General features: G+C 48.7%; 1 protein-coding gene across 4 annotated transcripts in view; it reads right to left on the bottom strand.

Annotated features, from left to right (window-relative positions):
• The window catches only part of TXNDC16 (thioredoxin domain containing 16), a 53,403-nt gene that overhangs the window by 28,161 nt on the left and 4,999 nt on the right, over positions 1–20,243 (bottom strand). For all 4 annotated transcript variants that reach the window (XM_068149080.1, XM_068149083.1, XM_068149084.1 and 1 more), the window contains exons 4-14: positions 19,559–19,641; positions 17,806–17,879; positions 16,664–16,738; positions 16,194–16,315; positions 14,814–14,904; positions 12,304–12,454; positions 10,742–10,908; positions 9,140–9,200; positions 7,484–7,625; positions 6,190–6,336; positions 5,121–5,180 (exon numbers count right to left, since the gene is read on the bottom strand). In XM_068149080.1, coding sequence (XP_068005181.1) covers positions 5,121–5,180; positions 6,190–6,336; positions 7,484–7,625; positions 9,140–9,200; positions 10,742–10,908; positions 12,304–12,454; positions 14,814–14,904; positions 16,194–16,315; positions 16,664–16,738; positions 17,806–17,879; positions 19,559–19,641 — 1,173 coding nt within the window. The remainder of the gene's footprint in view (positions 1–5,120; positions 5,181–6,189; positions 6,337–7,483; positions 7,626–9,139; positions 9,201–10,741; positions 10,909–12,303; positions 12,455–14,813; positions 14,905–16,193; positions 16,316–16,663; positions 16,739–17,805; positions 17,880–19,558; positions 19,642–20,243) is intronic.

Raw genomic sequence — 20,243 nt, 5'->3', positions numbered from 1 at the left:
TAAGGAGAAGGAGGACGCAGATATCATCAGCGCTGCAGAAAAAGGCAAAGCTCATTCTGGGATGAACTCTCAGCATCATCTGCAAGATATGGGAGGAAAACTATGCTCTCTGTCCTGGTGAGACCTCTGCAGAGCCCAGCAAGTTAGGCTGGGAAAAGCTTTTAGAAAGGCTTTTTAGAAAAGCTTAGAGCAGATGAGAATGAATCTGGAGAAGTTTGGATGATGTGCCTCCTGAGGAAAAAAAACAAAGAATTGTAGGGCTTGGGGATTGAAAATTGCTTGGAAGAACAAAACAGTACAATCTAACAACATATAAAGTCTGCTCTGGAGACAACAGTGAGGTCATCCAAGAACAAGTGACAACCTATTCCTAGGGAGGGAGGTTTGACCAGATATTAAACCAATCTGAGAAGCAAGCGCAGCTGAGTTAAGCTGAGCTTAAGTGAGAAATTTTTGATGCTGAGAGTGCTGAAACCCTGGCCCAGGTTGCCCAGATTGGTGGTAGATGCCCTATCCCTGGAACCGTTCCAGGTCAGGTTGTCTGGAGCTCTGAGCTACCTGCTGTAGTTGCAGATGTCTCTGCTGGGGGGCTGGACTAGATGACCTTGAAAGGACCCTTCCAAGTGAAAGCACTCTGTGATTCTTTTGACAGAGAAGCTGTGGAAGAGTTTTAGTCACAGGTTAGAAAGGTAAAGGCAGAGGAGACCTTAGCCTGTATTCCTGTCCTCTATCCCTAATATCTTTGGCATCCCACTAGAGCATTTTCTGCAAACCCCTTTTTAGGTTCTGCTTTGCAGCTCCCATGAGCAGTTTGCTGCTGTTCTGCCTTGCGTCAAATTCATCTACAGAAGCAGCCAGTGGCAGCACAAAGCTAAGGGTCTGCAATTCCACTCAGTCAGGAAATGTCAAAACACTCCACAAGAGCAGAAATGGTTTGTGTCATTCTCCAGGCTCTTGAAATACCATCTCACATTAAAAGCTTGCCCCTGGATTTATTTCACACCTCTGATCCTGCAGAGCTGGTTCTCATCATCTCTTACCACATCATTCTGTGTCTTGCCCAACCCTGAAACATACAGACATGGAAACAGGGCTTTGATGTCTTGGTAAAACAGAACTGCAAAGCTACCTCAAATATGAGTTTTGATATTTGGATACTACCTTGGGGGATTTTGAACCCAAAGTGCTCTTCTGAGGTCTTGAGCAGCCTGGTCTAGTGGGAGGTATCCCTGCCCATGGCAGGGGGGTTGGAACTAGATGATCTTTAAGGTCCCTTCCAACCCAAACCATTCTATGATTTGGTGATTTCCTGTCTGGCCTGAGGAAAACCTTGCAGAGGCTGCTCACTCTCCCATCCCAATCTACACCATTTTCAGCAGTTTGAGGAGTTCAGACAGCAGCAGCTTCTTCAGCCCTATGCTCACTGCTGAGCTGCTGAATGTGAAGAAAGGTGAAAGGAACACAAGATCTTACTCTTCTCCCATTTTAGGTGCTACTAAAACAAGTAACAGTGAGAACCTCTGTCCTAGGGGGCTTATAAAGCCAGGACAAGACAAATCAGCAATGTTACAGGAAACAAGAAAAATAATATCCCTTAAACTTCTAATCCTTTGGAGGACAGGACTGGCATTAGAAAGATCGCTTGAAGAGCTGTCCAAATGCTACAACATGAAAGAGCAGCTCTGTATGAAGTGCTGCACTTCAAGAGGAGGAATCCAGCACGGAACCAAAATGACCACCTGGACAGTATCACATAATGGACTCCTCCATCCTTACTTCAGATTTAGGTTCTATGAATATAGATTGCTAACCTACACAGGCTATTTTCACAGCCTTGAAATGCAACTTCAGATCTCCATCAGTGGGAGTCATTAGACAAAAAGACTCCACGAGCACAGAAGAAAGAATCACAGAATCATGGAATGCTTTGGTTTGGACTAGATGACCTTGAAGGGTCCCTTCCAAACACCTACAGTCAGCAGGGACATCTGCAGCTGGAGCTCATAGCCCCACACAACTGACCTGGAATGGTTCCAGGGAAGGAGCATCTCTGGGCAACCTGGGACAGTGTCTCACCAACTTCAACATAACACATTTCTTCTTTCTCTTTAGTCTGAATCTTATTTTTTTTCAGTTTAACACCATCACCCCTTGTTCTGGCACAACAGGCTCTGCTAAAAACTATGTCTCCATCTTTCTTATGGGCCCCTAAGCACTGAAAGAAAGGCCATCAGAAGGTCTCCCTGGAGCCTTCTCTTCTCCGGGCTGAACAACCCCAACTCCCTCATCCTGTTCTCACAGCAGAGGGGTTCCAGTCCTCTGGCAGAATTGTTCCCATCACAGTACATTGCTCTTCTTAGATACTGTTTCCTCTCCTCTTTTTCAAAAAAGGCCAGTGATGCACCTAAGAAATGCTCTGCACCCACATCCTCTTCTCCTGTCTCTGAGGTGCTACTTCCAGAAGCCCACACCTTGCAAAGGCAAACAAGAGCTGCAGTAGTTAGCCCCACCAGCACTTTGTGCTGCAAGAGCAGAAAATGTGCTCAGCTCAGCAAGACAGCAATGCTTCTCCTCATCTCTTCCTGGATTCTTAGAATCATTAAGGTTGAAAAAGACCTCTAAGATCAACAGGTCCAACCACAACACTACCATGGCCACTAAACCATGTCCCATGTGCCATGTCTATATGTTTGTTGAACGCCTCTAGGGATGATGACTCCACCACCTCCCTGGGGAGCCTGTTCCAGGGCTTGACCACTCTTTCAGTAAATAAATTTTTCCTAATGTTTAACCTGAAACTCCCCTGGTGCAACTTGAGGCCATTTCCTCTCATTGTCTCATCAACTGGATCTCTCAACAAGGGGAAAACATTTTGGGGGGGCCATAAACTTCATGCTGCAAATATCTGTTACTGGATGATCCACAGCCTCCAACCTCCACCATTTCTTTGGCATCAAAAGTAGCACCTTGTTCTGCAGCTCCAAATGTGCCTCTAGAGTAGGTGACTCATGCCTCAACAGCTGGCCTGGGCTTCTCAGCCCTTAGAAGAAAGCTCCACCCCAGAGAACAGACAGGAATACTAGGGCTTCTGGGGGAGCTGAGAGATTGCCCCAGAGCCATACCCTGGATTTCAGCCTCCATACTGCATAACACAGTATCTTCTTCCTGATCCAGGTTTCTCACCCTTGCACTGCTGTGTTCTCACTCATCCTGGCCATAACTGAGAGGCCAGGGACTTCCATCCTTTTAGGTCTAGGTCCTCGGGTAGCCCACCTGTGACCAAAGCTCCCTCAGCAGCAGACAAAGGTTCTCCAGATCCACTAATGTAGCTGTTCTCTGACCTCTCTGAGGCTGCAGCAGGGGAAGCAGACTGCAGTCATTCCACAAGTTGCATCAGGCTGGAGATCCTCACAGATCACAAAGGAAAGGCTTTGGCCCAAGCCAGTTGATAATGTTCTGAGATAGTTATCAAATGATTCAAAAAACACACGGTAAAGGCCTGACAGAAAGCAACACAGAAGCAGCCAGGGTTTGGCCACTAGCTCAGGAAGGGGCAGGGTTGCACCCACTAACTCTCCCAGCTTGCTCCTTCAGCTTGGGGAGTCTAAAAGAAACCCCAAACCATCAACAACCATAACATCTGCATCAACAACAACCCTCCCTGAGCTTTCCTGTTTATTCCTGGGATTGCAGTCCAGATCAAAGCTGCTGGTGACTTTCCCTTCATGCAGACTCTGACTGCAGAACAGCTTTCAGCCAAACCACAGCCCTGGGCCACAGTGTTCCCAGGAGGGCTTCTTGTAAGCAACACCCACTGCATCTGCTTCCCAGAAAGCTGCCTTGGTCTTCTGCAGATGCTATACGTGTCCTCAGCACTGAGAGCTCAGCCTGAATCCTGCTTGCACACCACAGGACATGGTGGCCAGACACAGGGAAGGGTCATCACTAGAAGAAATGGGTCTTGATGAAGAAGAAAAACCAAGAGAAAGCATTATCCAGCTTCAGGGGTGACCAAACAGCTCTGGCCCCGACTACAGAATCATAGAATCACAGATGGTAGAGGTTGGAAGGGACCTCCAGGGATCAATTCCAAGCACCCTGCCAAAGCAAGGTCACCTACGCAAGTCACACAGGAGTGCATCCAGATGGGTCTTGAAAGCCTTCAGAGAAGACTCCACAACCTCTCTGGGCAGCCTGCTCCAGGGCTCTGTCACCCTTACAGTAAAGAAGTTTTCCCAGGTCCACATGACTTCTCCACTGTGCTGTGATGATTTGGGGATGAAGCCACCTGAGTGTCCCCTGCAGCCAGGGGGAGAAAGAGGCATCTCTGGAAGAGCTTCAGCACATGCAGTGATGGATGTGCAGAAGAACCTACCTCTCTCTGCTAACCACAGAGGAGGATGGGGTTGAAGACCTGAATGAAGCTCACACTTCTCAGGAACTGCTCAGGCCCTCTTGAAGGATCAGTCTCCTACCCTTACTACCTGATGTGTGCTGTCTTGAAGTGTTGCTGTTTCTTCACCATCACTTGTTATTTACGGAGCTCTGTGGCTGCCTGTCAGCCTTCCCACGTAATTTAACCACTCTCCAGGCCCTGAAGGCACCATCATTGTAAATTCTTCCTCTGACACCATCCTCCTCCAGTGTATCTGGGCCTGCCTACACCTGTCTGTCACGCTTTCCACCAAAGCCAGGGCCAATTACAGCTCCTTCAGATCAAGTACTGTCTAAGGCAGGAGGTCTGATGTATCACCCGGCACAACGATTTGCTGTGCATCTCCTTGGTATGTGCAGGACTTAGCACTGAGGGCCACATAGAAGAACTCTTTTCACAATGCACACTACAGTACTTCCTGATTGTTCCTCTTCAAAGCCTGCCCTGTGTCATCCACAGCCACTAATGCTCTGCCCTGGCCTCCTTCATGCTCTTGGGCGTTCATCACATAGCCACTGTGCCCAGCAACATAACTATCATCGGACAGGTGAGGGAAGAGGGGTGGAAGTGTTGTCATCTATGTCAAGAACGGGATGGAGTGTGAAGAATTCTGCCAGTCTTCTGGTTCCTACTGCTAGGGCAGGTATCTGCTAGCTGTAGAGCCCTCAGCCCCATGGTCCCTTACCTTTCAGGTGATCAGCCACCTCAGTGTAAGACTGCAGCACTGCCAGGGACACTGCTTCCCCTGAAACACAGCAGAGACACAAGCCCTGAGGTGATGGACAGACCAGCCCTTGCTCTTTGACAATGTCACATTATGATTCTCTGCATCCCAAGGTGCTTCAAGCTCTGAAAGACTTGGAGGAATTAAGGAAAAGTACTGGGTTTCTGTGCAGCAGACAGCAATGATGTTGTTCATCCTATCCCATAGAAGCATAGGATGGTTTGGGTTGGAAGAGACTTTTAAAGGTCATCTAGCCTAACCATGAGCCCATGCTACCACAATTTCCCCTCTTGTCCTATACCTAGTCCCTGTAAAATGAAGGTTAAAACCCTATGAATGTTAGTATCTTCCACACTGAGAAATGAGGTCTTCACACAATATCAATCAGTGAGAACTGATTGCCAGAGGCCCATGGGGGCATGTATTTATCATAGAATCATAGAATGGTAGGGGTTGGAAGGGACCTCCAGAGATTATAAAGTCCAAGCCCCCTACCAAAGCAGGATCATGTAGGGCAGGTCACACAGGAACACATCCAGATGGGTCTTGAAAGCCTCTGTAGAAGGAGACTCCACAACCTGTCTGGGCAGCCTGCTCCAGGGCTCCAGCACCCTTACAATAAAGAAGTTCTTCCTCATGTTAAGATGGAACTTCCTGTGTTCCAGTTTGTGTCTGTTGCCCCTTGTCCTATCACAGGACACCACTGAAAAGAGACTGGCCCCTTCTTCTTGACACCCATCTTACAGATGTTTACAAGCATTAACAAGATCCCCTCTCAGTCTTTGCTTCTCCAGGCTAAACAGCCCCAGGTCTCTTGCCCTTTCCTCATCAGAGAAATGTTCCACTCCCTTCATTGTCCTCATAGCCTCCACTGGACTCTCTCCAAGGTACTTCTCCATGGAGCTGCTATTTATCCTTTAAACTTATCTACAGAACCACTGTATTATGGAAAGTGTGGTGAGTAGCACCATGCTGATGCTTATCAAGGAAAGCTGAAAGAAGGGGCAGTCAGGCCACATGTCATACTCACAGCTGGCATAAAACAGGACAACAGTCCGGGTGGTCTCCAGGAGGGCAGAGTTGAAGTTCTCCTCTGTCAGGACTCGGATCTTCTCCAGGGGCAGCTCTCGCTTCTTGTCCCTGGAAACTGCTTCCACCACCTGATCATCTTGGATGTCTGCAAGGGACCCACAGCTGTGCATGAGTACAGAGCAGTGGGAAATGCAGCCCCACTCAAGCCACCCCAACAGCACATTTCTGGAAGCCAGCACCCCTGATCTAAGACCTAGTGACTGTCGGCAGGGAGTAACTGCCTTGAATGGGGGAGTAGAGGTACAGACACAAACTCATCAACAGGGCTCCAAACCTGGGAAGTGCTCAAAGCCAGATTAGATGGAACCTTGAGCAATGTAGGAAGTGTCCCTGCCCATAGCAAGGGGGGTGGAACTTGATGGTCTTTAAGGTCCTGTTCAACCCAGACCATTCAGTGATTCTATGAAATGCTCTTGACCAGCTGTGCCCTTGGATGTGAACATCATTCTTCAAGCACAATGGCTCCTCTGGAATCTTGCACCAATTTGTTTTGAAAACAAACCAAACTTTGTATGGAAAACAAATGCACCTTCAGCAGGGACCTCTGCTTTCTCCCTGTGGAAGTTTGGAACGGCTCCTGCAAAAACATCTCAAACCCTCCCAGAATGACTGACAATTCTAAGGCTCTTCATCCAATGCTTGGAGAAGAGACAGTGTTGGGTGAACTTTAAACCTCTCATGCCCTTGAATCACAGAATGGTTCAGATTGGAAGGGACCTTAAAGATCATCCAGTTCCAACATCCCAGTCATGGCCAAGGATACCTTCCAGGTTGCTCAAAGCCCCATCCAACTTGGCTTTGAACATTTCCAGGGATGGGGCATCCACAACTTCTCTGGGCAACCTGAAGCTGGATGCATTCAAGCAGCACTTGTCTCTCATGAGCACCTCTGCATCTGTTCCTCTAACAGTTCCTCCTTTTCTTCTTCTGTCTCCTCCAAAAATCATGCCTGTATGTCACTAAACTCCAGTGATCTGCAGAGAATAAGTGAGCAGAGAGAATAAGTGATCTGCAGAGAATAAGTCTGCACAGCCATGATGTGACTGATGGGTGGCTTCAGATTTGCAAAATACCAGGTTGGAAGGGCCCTCAAGGATCATCTGCTTCAACCTTTCTTGGGAAAAGCACACAAGTGTCCTCTAATGCTTTAGTGACAACTTGCACGTCTCTAGCAGATGCTGATGGCATGCTCCATCTGATAACAGTCAACTTTTCACTGCTAAGTTGCACACCTTGATTGCTACTCTCTTTATTATCCTCCTCATCCTCTTCTTCCTCCTCCTCCTCCTGGATTTGCTCAATTTTGTTCTTATCTTCAACGAGGGTTATAACTTCATCAGTGTCTTCCAAGACTAGGTATTTGATAGGCACTCCCTAAAGAGAACAGAAAAAAATCAGTGGGAGCAAAGCATCACCATTTTGTTCACCAACTGAACTCAAGGCTGAAGGGGCACCTTTGCCCAAATCCTTACATTGGATTATGTCAACAGATCCCTCAAGCTGCCAAATAGGAGAGCATCTTTTGGTCAGGCATTGGAACTGGCTGCCAAGGGACATGGTGGAGTTACTGCCCCTGGAGGTGTTCAAGAAACAGACCTGGCACTGTGGGACAAGGTTTAATGGCCATGGTGGTCTTTGGACTTGATGATCTTAGAGGTCTCTTCCAGTTGAAACAACTCTCTGATTCTATGATCTGGGGTGTGGCTTTTGGCCCAATTTCATCTGCACATGAATTTTTCTCACTCTAGAGTGACTTTTCCTTGTGGGGAAGTAATTGTGGGATCCTGTGCCTGGAGTGGTGAAAGTGAACACCTGTTCCACCTCACAGCATCTTCACTTCAATCTGCCACTGCAAGGAAAAGCTCTGTGGCCAAACAGCGAAGGAGACTGGGGAGATAAAAGGTCCATTCACTTGTCTTCTCACCTAATATGTTCTGGCTGGGTCTGGGTAGCCCACCACAGCCTGGGAAACCAGCATATAAAATCCTTTATCTCATGGAGCTCAACCAAGAAGAGTTTTCCCGAGCGTGCAGGGGCTGCCAACCCATGGAAAGAGCAAAATGGATTTCTCAGAAATGGGAACTTGTGGACTTAAAACCAGTTCTGGCACCACCCCAGCAAAAGGCACTTCAGAGAAAACAAATTTTATAAGCAACTGAGAGAAATGACAAATTGCTGGCACCTCCCCTTGGCTCTAGGAGGAGAAATACAACATGCACGTCTCTCAGCAGGGCATGGGAAGCCCTCAGGGGACGCTCAGGTTCAGGCCTGCTCCTGTAGTTTGCATTCACAAGTGTGACAGTTCAGGTAATCTGGGGCAAGGTGTGCTGCCTGCCTTGGTCGGCACCAAATTCCATCTTGCTTCACAAGCTAGGTCAGGTCCCTCCAGAGTTTAGCTCATCTCCATCAACCTCATTTAACTTCCACCCTGCCCTCTTCCCAGATCACTGCCAGAGGGGGTTGCTTACATCAGTCCAGCACAGACCTGTGGCTGTTTGCTCTCAGTTTGACACTCACTTCTTCCTCTCCTATCTTCTGAATGTCTTTCCTAACGGGCAAAGGCCGTCAGAAGTCCAAACCTTGGGGGAATTCACACTTGGACTATCACAACCTTGTGTTGCCTGAAGGTGTAATGGGGATGTCACCCTACATTTTGAATCCAAAACAAACTCTCTGCTTTGTCTTTACCAGCAGGTACAACTGCTCTGCAGAACCAAACTCAGGCAGTTCCAAACAGAATGGTGCGTCTAGGGGAAAGTACTTCCCCTTGAGCTTCTGGGAAGGCTGTCAAACAACAACAGAGCCAAGCAACACTCCAGCGCTTCTAAAGAGCACCATGCCCAGATAGCAAAATAAGAGTTGTGCAATAAAGAAATCCAGCATCTAACCTCCTCTGGTGTCTTGAGAGCGACGTTGGACCGGAGCAGAATGTTCAAATCTAGGAGGTCCCTTCCAAAATAGAAAGTGAACATTAGGTGTTGAGATGCGCAAAACCAGGTCCTCTACTCAGCCTGCCTGCCTGGCAAGTCCGCCCTTCCTCGTGCACCATGTCCTCACAGAGTCATGCTTTAGGACCCCACAGAACTTGCAGGAGCTCAGAATCAATGCCAGTGGCAGATAAATAGGGCCCAAGCGACCTCCTGGTGGGACTGCACTGCGTAACATGCCTCTTTCACAGAGGGCCTGGACTTGCTTTCTGTGATTTCAGCTCTGGGGTCCCCAGTGTAAGAAGGATATGGATCTGTTGGAGTGGGTCCAGAGGAGGCCACAACAAGGATGGGGGGGCTGGAAGCCCTCTGCTGTGAGGCCAGGCTGAGAGAGTTGGGGTTGTTCAGCCTGGAGAAGGCTCCAGAGAGACCTTCTGGTGGTCTTTCAGTGCTTAAAAGAAAGATGGGGAGGGAGTTTTTACAAGGGCTTGTACTGATAGGTCAAGGGGTGATGGTTTTAAACTGAAAGAGGGGAGATTTAGACTGAATATTAGGAAGAAATATTTTACAGTGAGGTGAGATACTGGAACAGGTTGCTCAAAGAGGTTGTGGATGCTCCATCCCTTGAAGTGTTCAAGGCCAGGTTGGATGGAGCTTTGGGCAGCCTATTCTAGAGGAAAGTGCCCCTGTCCATGGCAGGGGAGTTGGAACTCGATGATCTTTAAGGTCTCTTCCAACCCAAACCATTCTGTGATTCTTTATGATTCAGGTCTTTGCTCATGCACTGGTAGCCACAACCTAGTGCAGCTGCTCTGCTGGTGAACTTCAGCTCCTAAGCAAACGTAGCCACGTAGTGCCTCCATAGTGGGTGGCAACACTGTGACAGAAAGCTGAGGACAGCCCACACCCATCTTTCCTCCATCTCCTCCCAATTGCACAGCTGCCAGCCAGACATCCCCAAAGGCCCTGCAGCCAAGCCTACACCTTCTTTAGCAAGTCACCATGGAAATGTTTGCAAACAGAAGTCACTGTTGTACACAAGGCTGCTACAGAGACCACGAAGCAGAGATAAGTAACTGGTGGTCAACAGCCACAGAAGAAGCCAAACCTCCATAGCACAAGACTGTCTCCTTTCTTCCTGGGGAACGTGTGCTGGTCTAACTCAGAGAGCTCTACTCACCAACCAAGGAAGCATCACTTACTGAGTGGAGACCTCCACGATTGCAGTGGTTGCAGCACTCAGCAACCACTGCCTACCTCCTTGGCTTCTGTTCTGAATTTGATGGCAAGCTTCCAGCTATGGAAAGTTTCCCTCCCAAAAGCTCTCAGTCTGACTGGTTCTCCACTTCTAAGTCAACAAGAGACTCACAGGTTTCTACAGTACCAGCCAATCTGAAACCAAATTAATGTGATCCTGGACAAGTCCTCAAATGGGACATCTTCTTGTGTACTACCTTTCACCCAGATGTGAGTAAGGCCACGGACTATCATGCTGGGGGTGGGACCATCAAGCTCAGAAACACCACAAAAAGCAAGAATCCCAAACCACCTGAAAGCAAATACCTGGACAAAAGGGCAACTCCTGCTTTCCCCAGGAGCCTCCAGGCCACAAATTCTGCTGTCCTCCTGTCAGCCTCATAAGTCTCTTTCTGGCTGAGAATGAAGACGAGTGGTAGTCCAAGCTGTAAGTGAATGGTGGAAACCTTCTCCGGGTCCTCAGCCACCTCTGTCTGAAGAAAAGACACAGCTATATTGCAGCACTTCTCCACAACACTGAAGGGACATCAGCTCTTCTGCACAGCCCAAGCCACCTCATGCTTCCCAGCCACAGGAAAAAGGAGACCCTTGAGAAAAAGCCTCCAACCCCCATTCTAAAGTATCCATCAAAGTAGAACCCACACAACCCTGGTTAAATTGTTCCAACCTGTCATGACCCTCCCTGGTTATAACCTGGGTTTTATTGTGCATGTTCTTTGTGACTTAGCAACTCCAGATGTCAAATCCCCATTCAGTTTTATTTATCTGGTATCCATTCCCCAGGGCAGTTTGAAAACCCTGGTTCCAACATGCAAGAGTTGGCATCTTCTCCCTTTCTGCCTTGGACATGCTGCTTCATGACAACATGGAGCAGCTTAACAAAGGCCTCCATGGACCTAACCCAGGAGGCTGGCTGAACAAGGCCCTTCCCAGCTCAGCTACCCATCCTTTCAGCTGGGCAGAGGTGATGGACTGCTGGACTAGATAATCTTTGCAAGTATCTTCCAAACGAAATAGTTCTCTCCTCTTCCACTGAAGTTCAAGGGGCATCTCCACCCTCTTTCTACTCATGGTGCTTACACCAGTGGAAACTGGAAGCCTGCTGAAGTTCACTGATGTGTGGGACAAGGACATAGGAGGGAGCCTCCTGTCCCTTGAGCTCAACAAGGCATGAATGTCAGATGCTGACATTCCCCAGGCTGCTAAGCCTCCTGTGGGGAGGCCAGTGGGGCAGCTAACTTTGGGCTTATCTGGTTTGGAGAAAAGGAGGATGAGGGGTGACCTCATTGATCTTCACAGCTCCCTGAGAAGGGGACATGGAAAGGGAGGTGCTGAGCTCTTCTCCCTGGTATCCAGGGACAGGATGCGTGGGAATTGTTCAAAGCTGCACCAGGGGAGGTTTAGACTGGACATTAGGAAGCATTTATTTACTGAGAGGGTGGTCAAACACTAAAACTGGTCTCCTAGAGAGGTGGTTGATGTCCCAAGCCTGTCAGTGCTTAAGAAGCATTTGGCCAATGCCCTTAATAACATGCTTTAACTTTTGGTCAGCCCTGAAGTGGTCAGGCAGTTGGACTAGATGATCCTTGTAGGACTCTCCCAAATGAAATAGTTCTCTCTCTTCTCCCATGTTCCAGTGAAGTCCAAGGGTAATCTCAGGATGCTTACAGATAACTAGAGGAGCACACACTGGTGCAGCACAATGGAGTATCACTCTCACCCAGCCCCATGCTTCTTCCTTGCTTGGACCCAGCCTGGGATCTTTGCCATGCCCAGTCTTGCCCTCTGCTCATGCTTCCCTCATGCTCCCATCCACCCCAGCTGCCTTCACGGTCTCAGCCCATACAGCTCCTTGTCCCCAATCCTACCACCAGAGGAGCGCCCATGAGCTTGAGGTGCCTGTGGATGTTGAGCAATGTCAGAGTCTGCTCCATGGGTGTCCTCCTGCAGGGCTCTGACAGGTCTGTGACCAGCTGGCAGTGGCAGAACAACATCTTGGCAGATGACACATCATCATTTCTAGGAGAGGGAAAACAAACCCCATGCTGAGCTGAGCATCCACCACAGGGGTTTAAAATGCCCCAACAGAATGATCATGTTTGCTGACATGCCTTATAGGGCTGATGATATTAAGCTCAGGGTTTGGTAGGCTTTTGGGACCTCTTCAAGAACCCTACTGCTAACAGGTACAATTGTGTCCAGCTGCTTTTCAGAATTGTGAACATCTAATGAAGACCCTGGCTCACCAGGTGTAAATTATCCCAATCCCAGAACAGCTGGCCCAGCTCAAGAAAGACACAAATTAAGCCTTTCTCAGTGGGACCAGTCATGCCACTGAGGTGAACACCTTGGCAGGAGGAAGGCTGAAATCTACATCTTTGTTCATGTCATTTACTTCACTGATGACATCTCACAGACTATAAAAGGAATATTCCACCGTTTGAGCAGCAGTGGGTTTGGCTGTGCCAAAGGAAGCAGTGAGATCGAGTTCTCTAGATGGTTCCCTAGGTGATCATTCCTACTTTCATGCCATCACTGGTGTTGGCTTGTGGGTTAACTTTGGGATTGTCAGGTTCCTTTTACTACACATCTCACTTCTAAAACAGGGATCATCGTCTTTGTAAAAGGTTTATGATCTCTCTGTGGAAGAGTAGACCTCAAAGCTGCTGCCCAAGTTGAGTCACGTTGGTGGAGGTACCACCATTTCATCAGCTACGGAGGCTGATGTCCTCTCGGCTTTAAACAGAACGAAGTCAATTCCTGTCCAAATAGCAATCGTGCCATCTAGTGGCAGCCACTGGGATCCCTCATCATGATCCTGGAAGAATGGGATAGCACACAGGAAAAGTTCCACTTGAGTGCCTGCCCTGGTGTCACCTGTGAAAGCAGGCAAATACTTATGCAAATGCTTTGCCAAAGATACAACGTGCTGTGGGATATTCCCACTTTCTCTCTGTTTCTGGGCTGCAGTAGGTCACATCAACAGCTGCACTGAAGGATCTGCTTTTCCAACACATCTCCTCCAGCATGGGAAAGGTATGGCTTGAGCTGCCCAGCTCCAGTGCAACCGTCAGGTGAGAAAAGTCAAACAGAACCATAGAATGATTTAGGTTGGAACATACCTTAAAGATCATCTAGATTCAACCCACCTGCTATGACCAAGAGAAGCCTTCCACTACATTAGCTTGCTCAATGCCCCTTCCAACTTGACATTTCCACAAATGGAGCATCCACAACTTCTCTGGGCAACATGTTCCAGTGGCCCACCTCCCTTACAGTGAGAAACTTCATGTCCAATCTAAATCTACCCTCTTTCAGTTTAAAACCATTGCCACTCACCCAATTACTAGATGCCCTTGTAAAAAGTCCTTCTCCAGCCTCCCTTAAGTACTGAAAGGCCACAAGGTGTCTGAGGATACTTCTCTTGTCCATGCTGAACAAGCCCAGCCCTCTCAGCAGAGGTGTTACAGCCCTCCCATCATTGCTATGGCCTCCTCTGGCCTGACTCCAACGGGTCCATGTCAGAATACAGAATTAACCAGGTTGGAAAAGACCTTTGAGATCATCAAGTCCAACCTAAAACTGGACTCTCCTGTGCTGAGGACTCCAGGGCTGGCCCCAGCACTGCAGGTGGGGTCTCAGCAGAATGGAGTAGGTGAGCATACAAACCAGTGCTGCCTCATGAAGCTAACTGCAGAACTCAAAGTGTCAGAAGTTACTGAGATGAAAAGTAAAAATGTGTTTAACAAACTCTGGTGCCTGTTAACTCCATGATCCAAGTTTAGCTCCCACCACTGAGAGTCCTGAAACCTCTGATTGCCAGAAGCTGGGAGGCTTGCAGGCAACACATCCATTTCCTCATGCCCCTTGGGAAGCACCTATGGCCACCACACAGACACAGTGCTGGATGGGTTTTGCTCTGACCCACTATAGCAGTTCCTACCCTTTTCAGCTGCCCAAACTTGATCATCAGTTGAGAGGGGTGGATCAGGAGACCTTTAAATCTCTGTTCCCACCTAAACCATTCTTGATTCTATGATCAAAGCACTAGGATGAGTATTTTAAGAATATAACATTGGTGCTACGAGTGCTCCTGAAAACCCATGGCTCAGGTTTGCTCAGTCAGTGGTGGAAAGGAGACAGAAGGCTCTTCTGTAAATTCCCATTCACTGAAGAGTCACAAATGTCATGGCTAGTCCAAGTCCAGGAACACAGCACCAACCAGTTTTGGAAAAGAAACCAGATCTGACTGTCCACTCTTGGCATAACATTCTAACACAATCACAGATATAACCTGGGAATCTGAAGAACCAAGAGCAGACATAAGAGTGCAGGGAAGCAGCTCTCCTTGCGGGGTGGGTGGGCTTTGGACACATACCCAGAGTCCTTCAACAGCATTGCCTCAGTTGTCAGAACAAACTGGTGGGCAGTCCCATAGACAAAAGCTGCCTCCATCACAGCTCTGTGCTCTGGAAAGAGAAAGGTAAGACGAACTCATCTCAGCAACCTCCAGATCACCATCCTCACCCTTTCCAGTTGGAAATACCACAGACTCATAGAATGGTTTGGGTTGGAAGGGACCTTAAAGATCATCTTGTTCCAACCGCCCTGCCATGGGCAAGGACACCTTCCACTTGACCAGGTTGCTCAAGGCCTGATCCAATCTGGCCTTGAACACCTCCAGGGAGGGGCATCCACAACCTCCCTGGGCAACCTGTTCCAGTGTCTCACCATCCTCACTGTAAAGAATTTCTTCCTAATCTCCAGTATAAATCTGCCCTCTGCCAGCTTCAATCCATCCCCTCTCATCCTATCACTACAAGCCCTTGTAAAAAGTCCCTCCCCAGCTTTCTTGTAGCCCCCATCAGGTACTGGAAGGCTGCTCTAAGGTCTCCCTGGAGCCTTTTCTTCTGCAGGCTGAACAGCCCCAACTCTCTCAGCCTGTCCCCACAGTGGAGATGCTCCAGCCCTCTGATCATCTTCATGGCCTCCTCTGGACCTACTCCAGCAGTCTGATGCCCAGGGTCTCAGGAGTTCTCAGTAAAAAGTCACAGCTGGGTGAAGACACACTATGAAGGCGAGCTGGACCCAGCTGCTGATCCCCAGTAAACTGCAGAATCACAGATCTACCGATGATTTTACTTTTCAAGACAGCAACCACTGAAGTGGTTTTCCCTCTCAAAGTCCATCTCTGAGAGTTTATGCTCCCAGCAAAACCTTTCAGGTGTAACTGATCCTGTTGGAAACACAGCAAGACAAACAGAGGAGAACATGTATCACAGAGTCACAGACTGGTGGTGGTCGGAAGGGACCTCTAGAGGTCATCTCCTCGACCCCCCTGCTAAAGCAGGGTCACCCACAGCAGATTGCCCAGGATCACAACATCCAGGAAGGTTTGGAATCTCTCCAGAGAAGGAGAATCCATGGCCTCTCTGGGCAGCCTGCTCCAGAGCTCCAGTACCCTCACAGCAAAGAAATTTTTACTCCTGTTCAGATGGAACCTCCTGAGTTCCAGTTAGTGCCTATTGCCCCCAGCAGCGTGGGAGATTTCCCCCTGCCTGCTTTTCTCCAGGCTAAATGGCCCCAGGTTTGTTAGCCTTTCCTCCTCACAGAGATGATCCAGTTGTACCTGGGTGGCCCTTTCAGGTTTCCTTGACCCTCCATTTGCAGGATTTGAAGTCAGAAACACATCTCCCTTTGCCCCTTAGTAGGAAAGACTCTGGGAGGAGAGCAAACATGAAACCCTGAGTGTTGATACCTGCTGTCCCAGTTGCTGGTACATAGGTGAAGACCATGTTTGACTTTCCCTTCAGTGTGTTCTCAATGTTCTGAAGATCTGCCAGGGTTTCAACGTATTTCACTTCATTAAAGAGCAGGGCACTGAGGAGACAGAAAGAAAGTAGTTAACAACTTTTAAGAGAGAATTTGCAGCCACATAACCATGATGGGAAAACCAAGGTGGAATTCCAGCTTCTTGAGAGCAGGTTGAAGACTCACAGCCAAATACAGCTTCCCAGATGCCACCTCAAGGGCATAGACGTAATGTCTCAAGCTGTACATTATCCCAAGGGTCAAACCATACCATTGAACTTTCTGCTTGGCTGAGAGCAGTCTCTGGAATATGGGGGAGGGAAGGGGCAGGGGGGCATTTGCTGATGCAAAACTTTCTCTCAACAAGTGAAAATGGAAATAAAGGACTTCAGCAAGGTGCACCTGGTCTGTACTTACAAGAGGACATTAGCAACGATGGAGTTCACGTCAAACAAGGCGTCAGTAGGGAACTCTCTGATCAGCACATTACCTCTAGGGAGGGAAGAAACGGTATCACCAAAGAGACCATGGAAGATCAGCTACACCTACACACTGAACTGTCACTCTGCTGATTACTCCCAACTGTCTGCTGGCAGGGATGGTTGGAAGGAATATGTCAGGAGTGAAGTTTGGGATTTTGTAGCACCATTGTCCAGGTAATGCTGTTTGAGTGGTCACCTCTGCTGTTGCTCTTCACTCAGCTTCTAGTGATGAGAGCTTAAGCACAGACTGACAGAGGGTCTCTAAGTACACAGCATTGCCTTGTAGGCCTTCACTGCCTGGGGAAATGTTTCTGTGGACCATGTACAGTGGTGATTGAGAACTGAGCTGATACATGGAGAACCTTCCAGCAGACAACCCACAGAGAGACCAAGAGCTAGACCTTTGTCTGCAGTGCAGACGACCTGACTATGCCAACAGCAATAAAATCATAGAACCACAGAATCATAGAATCACAAAATGGTTTGGGATGGAAGGGACCTTAAAGATCACCTAGTTCAAACCCCCATGCCATAGGCAGGGACACCTTCCAGTACACCAGGTTGCTCAAAGCCCTGTCCAACCTGCCTCTGAACACTTCCAGCGACAGGGCATCCACAGCTTCACTGGGTAAGCTGCTTCAGTGTCTTACCACCCTTACAGTGAACAACTTCTTTCTAATATTTAATTTAAATCTCCCCTGCTGTAGTCTGAAGAGCACTAAAGAGTGTCTCTTTCTGGGACTAAGCCAAAAACCTCCCAGTCTAAGTCGCAAGGACCTGGTGGTGGGAGGCCACAAGGACAGAGCAACACTGATGGAGGATTCCTCTCATGGTTTCATGTCACAGCACAACCCTCTGCAGCTCAAAGGAACATGGGGCAGGACAGGAGGTTTCACATTAAGGACAAAGCACCTACTTTGCCTCTGTGGGACCTTTTGTGGAATCTTCTCACTAAACTCTGTCACTGCTGTCCTTGTGGCTCTTCCTCCACAGACATCCCCAATCACGGATAGTGATTCCTTCAAACACTTGCACTGGAAGGCAACCACAATGTGGTGCCTAGAAAGCCTTCCTCACCTGAACAGGTAGGCTTTTCTTAATGCATTTTCTTTTCCACAGTATCTTGAGGCATCCTCTTTGGGACAATGAACCTAGACATTGAAAGCATCTCATTAGACATTCAGCTCCATGAACAACTACAAACACCCAGCACTAATGTTTTATTTCCATCCAAGAGGTGTAAATACAGCCTTTCCAGACCTGCTGGGAGAGACATACAATAAAATGGAGCCCAAAGGTAGGGACTGATGTTTGTACTTCAGCTCTCCAGCTCACTCTGCCTTGATTTGAGTCAGAATTGACTGGGTTTGGATCAAAAGATCTTATGATATGCCCAGCATAGTCAGTGATGGGTCTCAGAATCAACGTTGCTGCTTGCTGATTAAACTCAGCCTGTGTCTGGAGGAAACTACATGCACACACCCCAATATCATCAGTACTTCTTGTAATCTACTGACACTTGCCTGAATTTCTAACTGCCCCACCTAAATCTGTGTGAAGCTTCAGCTAAACCCACCTTTTTTAGCAAATATTTATTGAACTGAACTGAAAAGATGTGAACTGACCCCCATCCATCATTCTCTGCAGTTCGAGCTGGCAGGAGGGAGCTATGGAGGGAGTTGGCTAAGTCCTACCAGAGAGAAATGAGTGGTGGCACAGCATGCTGAAGATTCTGGTCTTCCCCATGCCATGCCCATGGGTGCAGAGCAATGACCAGGCAATTCCATACATCCCATGGAGGTGTTGTTAGGACAGACCAGATCATAGAATCACAGAACAGTTTGGGTTGGAAGGGACCTCTAAAGGTCCATTCCCTGGCAGTCAGCAGGGACATCTGCAGCTAGAGCAGGTTGCTCACAGCCCCAGACAACCTGACCTGCAATGGTTCCAGGGATGGGGCAGCTACCACCGCTCTGGGAAACCTGGGACAGGGTCTCATCACCCTCAGTGTAAAAAACAATCTCCTTCTCTCTAGTCTGAATCTCCCTCTTTTAGTTAAACTTCATCAACAGGCCCTGCTCAAAAGTCTGTCTCCAGCTTTCTGTTTGGCCCCTTTAAGCCCTGAAAGGCCACCAGAAGGTCTCCCTGGAGCCTTCTCTTCTCCAGGCTGAACAACTCCAACTCCCTCAGTCTGGTCTCACAGCAGAGGGCTTTCAGTCTTCCCATCACTGCTCTGGCTTTCTCTGGCCCTGCTCCAACAGGTCCATGTCTCTTCTGTGCTGAGGACTCCAGAGCTGGCCCCAGCACTGCAGGTGGGGTCTCACCATAGCAGAACAGAAAGGCAGAATCCTCTCCCTTGCCTGTTGGCCATGTTCCTTTTGATGCAGCCCAGGATCAGCCAGCTAAGCCTGGTATGGGGGATGCCCTTGGAAAAGGCCAATCTGTGGGGAAAATGTGAATACCTACTGTTTCCTCAACCCATGGATGCAAATCAAAGTGCACAGGTTCATCTACTGAAACTCAACTGGGAGACCAGGAACAGCTTAGGGCTGCCCTTGCCTGACCTACATGAATGTTCAGTCCTCTGCTTCACTGTTTGGTGACACAGGCACAACATGGAGCCTCTGTGGGACACAGGAACCGCCCTGTATGCTGGCACAGGAGGTGTGATGCAACCCACGAGAAGCAGATATAAGACTGGGGCAAGGGATGAAATGGGATGCCCTCATCTGCTAGCATCTGCTTCCTGATGGGGTCCCACTTCTGTCAATCCCCAAGGAGGGCATGTACCCTGCAGAAACATTCTGCCCCACTCCTCATGCCCATTTACCTTCACCACTGAAATGCCATAGTCCTGGAGGGCCTCGGCCGAGTTCTCAATCTGCTCCAAGAAGGGCTGAGCGCCAGGAGAAACTGAAACACAAAACCACACTGTGGTTTCCATCCCTTCCCTGTATGGATGAGGCAGATGAGAGCACCTCCAGAGCAAGCCCTGTGCTAAGGTCCCCAGGCAAACATCCCCTACAACAGCTGACAAGACTCTGAGTAGGGCAAACAGGGAGACATGGCTCGCTGCCAGCAGAGGTGTCTGTGGGGATATGGCTGGAAGAGACAAGGGGATTGGCATGGGATTCATCAGAGAGGTGCTGCTGGGGTGGACTACAAATCTTCAGAGTTAAAAGAGTCCTCCTGCCATGTACTGAGACAGTACCTGGCACAATATGGTCTTGCTCTTACTCCAAGAGTAAGGTGTTTATTGAAACAGAACTCCTTACAGGCATCAACAGTAATGTCAGCAGTCTCCCCCCAAAGAACCACAGAATCCCAGCATGGTTGGAGTTGAAAGGGACCTCTGGAGATCATCTAGTCCAAGCCCCCTGCTAAAGCGTTTCACCCACAGCAAGTTGCCCAGGACCACAATGTCCAGGCAGGTTTGGAATCTCTCCACAGAAGCAGACTTCACAACCTCTCTGGGCAGCCTGCTCCAGGGCTCCAGCATCCTCAAAGTGAAAATT

This window comes from Melanerpes formicivorus, unplaced genomic scaffold (genome assembly GCF_026170545.1).
Source record: "Melanerpes formicivorus ecotype bairdi unplaced genomic scaffold, bMelFor1.0.p_v2 SCAF_17, whole genome shotgun sequence".
Classification (NCBI taxonomy): Eukaryota; Metazoa; Chordata; class Aves; order Piciformes; family Picidae; genus Melanerpes; species Melanerpes formicivorus.
The sequence above is the reverse complement of the archived record's forward strand: the minus strand, read 5'-3'. Positions and strand labels throughout refer to the sequence as shown.